Raw genomic sequence first — 5,496 nt, 5'->3', positions numbered from 1 at the left:
GAATGGAAGTCAATGGAAGGTCCCCACGGGGTCGAGAAACAAACGTGTGTGTGTGTGTGTGTGTGTGTGCGCGCGCGCTTGATACGTCAGCGCAGCTGGAGAATTATTAGAGGGAATATTAAAAATGACACGAAACAGTAACTTTGTATAATTATTTCTAAAATATTTAACCGCCACAGAATCACTAAAGTGAGCTAATTCAGTTGTTTTGTTTGATACGAGGCAGCAGGCGTCTGTCCATAATAAAAAGCTACGTCGCGGTCCGGTTCAGCTCAGCTGCTCCACGCCTCTTTTGGATCAGCGCTGCGGGTTCATTATGAACACGTTTATGTGAGCAGGACCTGCCCGCCTTCACCTGTGGTCTTATGAATGACCTGGGGACGCTTAAAGCCAGACTGGTCTGTGCGGCAATTGTGTGGATTTGTCTTATGAAAGGGACTGATCATGTATTGCGTTCYGGTCCGCATGAGACCCCCACTCGGTCCAGATCCGGACCGAGGTCTGCCTATTAGTGACCTCTGTTCTATGTGATACAGGACACTGACTGCTCAATGTTCATTGTGAAAATAACACTAAAACTTTGTCTCTCTCTAAGGTCGTATTCACACCTGCACTGTTTAGTCCGATTTAATCAAACTCTATTTCGTTTGCCTGGAAAGTCTGGTTCGTTTGTGGAGGTGTGAATGTGTAATCAAACTCCGATTTGGACCAAAAAAGCAAACTCTGGTCCGCCTGAAAACGTAGGTCTTGGTTCGATTGAAACGAACTCTGGTGCTGTTCGATTGCAAGTGTGAACGCTAAGCGGACCACAGACCGATCCAAAAGCAGGAAGTGGACTATACCGCATGATGTTCTGAGTAATAACAGTAATAAATTTACTTATATGGTGTAAATACCTCGCTGGACGACTGTATAAGGTGGACATCCTAACTGTGGAGCTGGACGCGCTCCTACTTGATTAACACGGAGCTTCCTCAGCCGCCTTGTGTGCAAAACAACATTCTCCGTGGTTCCGCCTCATCTTCCTCTCATGCTGAGCTCATTGTTGATGACTATTTGTTTAGCACATTTGCCAAAAACCAAAAATAAACCCTATAATCACTAAAATGTAACGTTACTATTGTTTCTTTACATTTTGTGAAGAAGGAAGTTGCACTCCATATCTTCTTCAGAGGTTTTCATGTTGATTCCTTTAGTGGTTCTTTGTGCAGCGCCCCCACAGGTGAGGGCAGGAACAGGTTAACAGGATTTAGTTCGGTTGAGAAAGTGCAGTAAAAATTCAAACCGCACCAACAGAAAACGTAAACAAAGCTTGCAGTTTTGGTCCCCAATCGAACCGAGTCTACCGGACTATCAGGTGTGAATACGACCATAATGTTTCATTTAAAAAGGCTATCAGAAATTGTTGAGCGAAAAAAATAACAGCATCTGACAAAACTGAAAAAGAAAATATATTTAAATATACAGATTGGACAGATTTGTTGGTACCCTAAAATAATCTATTCATCTTTGTAATACAAACAAAGTGTTTGTTCTTAGAGAAGTAGGGGTGTCCCGACCCCACATCAGCCYAAAAATGAATATCGGATTATATCGACTTGCATCTAAAATCTCRGATATCAGCATTCTGATACAAGCAGTCCATCCAGTGGTCCACTCAGGACTTCTATCCAGCAGCACTTGGATCCAGCATGAATAACTAAAATGACCTTGATTTTACACTTTAAAAGTACGTTTTATTTTATTGGATTTATTTTTCGAGGTTTTCTATTTTATTATTTATTGTATTTAACTGAACAATACACTTATGTTTAAGTTAAAAACTTATGTAACTCATTGGTTAATAATAAATGGGACCAGTCTTTCTCATAACCTATTGTTGATGACTATTGTTTACTGTTTGACTTGATCAAGACTTTTTAAGATTCCATAATCAGGGTTCCCACACCATGGTCAACATCAAATTCAAGGACCTTTCAAGGACTTTCCAGTGCCAATTTCCTCAAATTAAAGAACCACACGCAACAACAATTTCCTACTGCTACCGCAGAATGTTACCAATACAGGTTTATTATCATGTAAATTCAATGAAAAACTGAACAACATAGAAGTTTGTTGAGTCAGAAACAATGACATCAGTTTACCATAATCCTGAGTTATCCACCGCAACAAATGTGTTTTTTTTATTTAATTTTAGAATTAATTTTTTTAAAAGATGATGAAAATCAGTCATGTGAATAGAGAATTTCAATCCCCAAAAAACATTCAAGGACTTTCAAGGACAAGTGTAACTTTTGGCTGTTTTCACAAACTTTCCAGGGCCTTGAAATCATTTTTTCAAATTTACAAACTTTCAAGGATTTCAAGGACCTGTGGGAACCCTGCATAATACAAACAAGTAAAGGTGTGTAGGATTCATTCTGATATTGGTATCGGACAATGCTCTGTGCTGCAATATCAGCATCATATCGGTGGTGAAAAAACGCTGTCAGGACACCCCTAGTCCTTAACTAGTATAACAAGTGGCTTCAAGCTTTCCAATTAAAACATCCAAACATTTTAAAGGAACAAACAGTGGGAAATAGGTATATAAAATATATCAGCTTTAACATTTGCCTCGGCTGATATTGGTAATTTTTTTTTAGCATATCAGTCTGATAAGTACAACTGGGCCAATATTAACGTCCAATATTGATTTCCCACTTTTTAGCTTTGTGTTTCTGTTTTAGGAGGGGAAATAGTTGAGTGGTATCTGCTCAATCATGTTAGTGTTAATGACGCTGCACAGCCAGGAAGAACTGAAGTAGAGCCATGTCAGTGGTCATTTTTTTAATGGTATCAAAAAACACAAGTGTATTTGTGCGTATACCTATATAAATTATAGGGATGCACCGATATGAAAATCTCAGCCGATATCGATATCCGATATAATTATTGCTGTTATGGCCAATAACTGTTACACAAACACACCAATTATATTATACTTATACTCACAAACACACTTGGGCCTTTTTGATACCATAAATAAACAACCAGACCTCTGACATGGCTCTACTTCAGTTATTCCTGCCTTACGTCTTGTAGTCTTGTTCTGCAGCATAAATATCACTATCACGATCAAACAGATGTTGCTCAACCAACCATCTCCTCTCCCAAAACAGAAACAAAAAGATAAAAAGTGGGAAATCAATATCGGATGTTAATATCGACCCAGTTTTAAATATTGGACCGATACTCTAAAAAATGACTAATATTGGCCAATACCGATATTAATGCCGATATATCGTGCATCCCTAGGAAAAAGTTGTATCAGGACACCTCTAGTTCTTAACTAGTATAACAGGTGGCTTCATGCTTTCCAATTAAAACATCCAAACATTTTAAAAGGAACAAACTGCCACTAGGTAGGTTGATATGGTAGTTTGACACTGAGTGGGAATTATGAATGTACGATATATCGCACGTGTCAAACTCAAGACCCGCAGGCCAAATGATGCCCATGGGTGACTCCCATCCATCCCACCAGACTTAATATGAAAATTGTTTCTTATATTTCAACGGTAAACTTGAAATTTATGGTTAAATGCAGCAAAATAAACTAATTTAAAAGGTGAAAGATAATAGTACATATCCTGCCCGAGCTGTTGGCTATATGTACGGTAACTGAACAATTTAGTTATATAGCTCAGTAATAATGTCTTATAATGTCTTAAAATAAGCTGCTTTAAATCCAGCATCAATCACAAACATAATCTCTTATATTGCKTGTCAATCATCCATGGGAACAACTAGCCCTTTGAGGGCCACCATAACGATCATGTGAAATCATCATGTGATTTCAATCATGTGAGATCATGTGATCTCTGTGAAAATAAGTTTGACACCGCTGATATATRGGCTTCAACATTGGCATCGGTTCYATATGTAAAACTGGGCCGATATTAACGTCKAATATTGATTTCCCACTTTTTAGCTTTGTGTTTCTGTTTTGGGAGGGAAATGTTGGGTCGAGTGGTATCTGTTTGATCATGWTAGTGTTAGTGACGCTGCGTAGCCAAAAATAACTGCAGTAGAGCCATGTCAGCAGTCTGGCCGTTGTTTTACAGTATCAAAAAAGGGCAAGTGTATTTGTGCGTATATGTATATAAATAATTTGTGTGTTTGTGTAATATCTGTAAATATCYGTTYCTGGTCCTAACACCAATAATATTGGATATCAATATCAGCTGAAATTTTTATATCAGTGCATCCCTAATGGTAGCTATCATAACCGGGTGATTTTTGTATTTCAATAAGACCTGCAGCAGACATTTCAGTCTCTGCATCAACATGTTGAAAACATCAGCCTTTGTTTGGACTGAGGATGAGTTTGAGTCGGTCYTATCCTGTGTAAGTAACCTGACCAACACATGCCACCATTTTCAACATTCAACAACAAAAAGCACATTTACTGTTGTGGATCACACAACATGTGTTCTGAGTGTTTCAGTTCATTATTGGATCCACATAACAATAGTACAGAAAATTCACACTTTTATTTCACGTACCGCTTGGCTGGAATTACTCTGAGAGTTGTTGGTTTGGTCCGTTTCAAGAGAGTCCAGAGGCTGTTCTGTGAGGGTGAGGACACGTGGTGGGGCCTTCATGTTCAGGAGGTCCACTGATGGGACCGACTGGATCAGATCCAAGTCTCTCGGGTGAATGAGTCTTGGGTCCCCATCYTCACCTACAAGCAAAATGGAAAGAAAGGTGGAAAAAAGGCCACAGAGGTTAATAAAAACACTACTTATTAGTCACTTCCTCATTTATAAGTGTTATAAAGTTTTAAAAACTGTTTCCCTCTGTGGCCTGGAAGGATAATTTCAGACAGTAAAAGATTAGAAAGTGTTGATATCTATATTTTGTTCTTCTATGCTTTATGGTGACACATTCTGACTTAGCCAAAATCACTCTACAGGCTGGGAGACATCTGACTGTTGGGAGACTAGTTGGTGACTACAAGACGTAAGGCTTGGTATCATGGTAGGGTTGGGCAATATTGGCAAAAAAATTAATCACGATTAATTGTGGTATTTAGCCGATAACGATTAATTTGACGATTAATSCCCTGGAGTCCCTGGACACCCTTATGTCCTGGTCACATGACCAATTTAGTGGGAAAGATTTGCTCTTCATACAAATCTGTTCCAAATTGTGTCAAAATTACAGACTTCAGGCTATACTTGAAATTTTAAATTGTGTTGATAGATAAATTACAGAAACTTTTTTTTACGTTCATCATATCTGAAGCAGCGAGGAGCACCGAGTGGACTCTGCCTGGTGGCATTAATCGTATTAATCGTTAAGTGCCAAAAAGTACTGTATTTATTCAAGTATAATTGGTAAAATTAAATCCATAAAAATTATCCATAAAGTTGGGGGGTAGTACTATACTATTATAAATATTTTTACTTACGTATTTTAACTGAAATATCGGCTTCATTTACTAAATTATTG

The 5,496-nt window shown here is 38.3% G+C and overlaps 1 protein-coding gene across 1 annotated transcript in view; it reads right to left on the bottom strand.

The window, feature by feature from the left end:
* Window positions 1–4,721, bottom strand: part of LOC106529161 (mitochondrial fission factor homolog A) — a gene marked incomplete at its 5' end in the record, with an annotated part of 12,340 nt that extends 7,619 nt beyond the window's left edge. Inside the window, 1 exon segment of the mRNA XM_014024509.1 lies at window positions 4,548–4,721. Within this exon segment, the coding sequence (XP_013879963.1) occupies window positions 4,548–4,721 (174 nt within the window).
* Window positions 4,722–5,496: the final 775 nt, after the last annotated feature.

The sequence above is a fragment of the Austrofundulus limnaeus genome, unplaced genomic scaffold, assembly GCF_001266775.1.
Source record: "Austrofundulus limnaeus strain Quisiro unplaced genomic scaffold, Austrofundulus_limnaeus-1.0 Scaffold425, whole genome shotgun sequence".
NCBI lineage: Eukaryota > Metazoa > Chordata > Actinopteri > Cyprinodontiformes > Rivulidae > Austrofundulus > Austrofundulus limnaeus.
The sequence above is the reverse complement of the archived record's forward strand: the minus strand, read 5'-3'. Positions and strand labels throughout refer to the sequence as shown.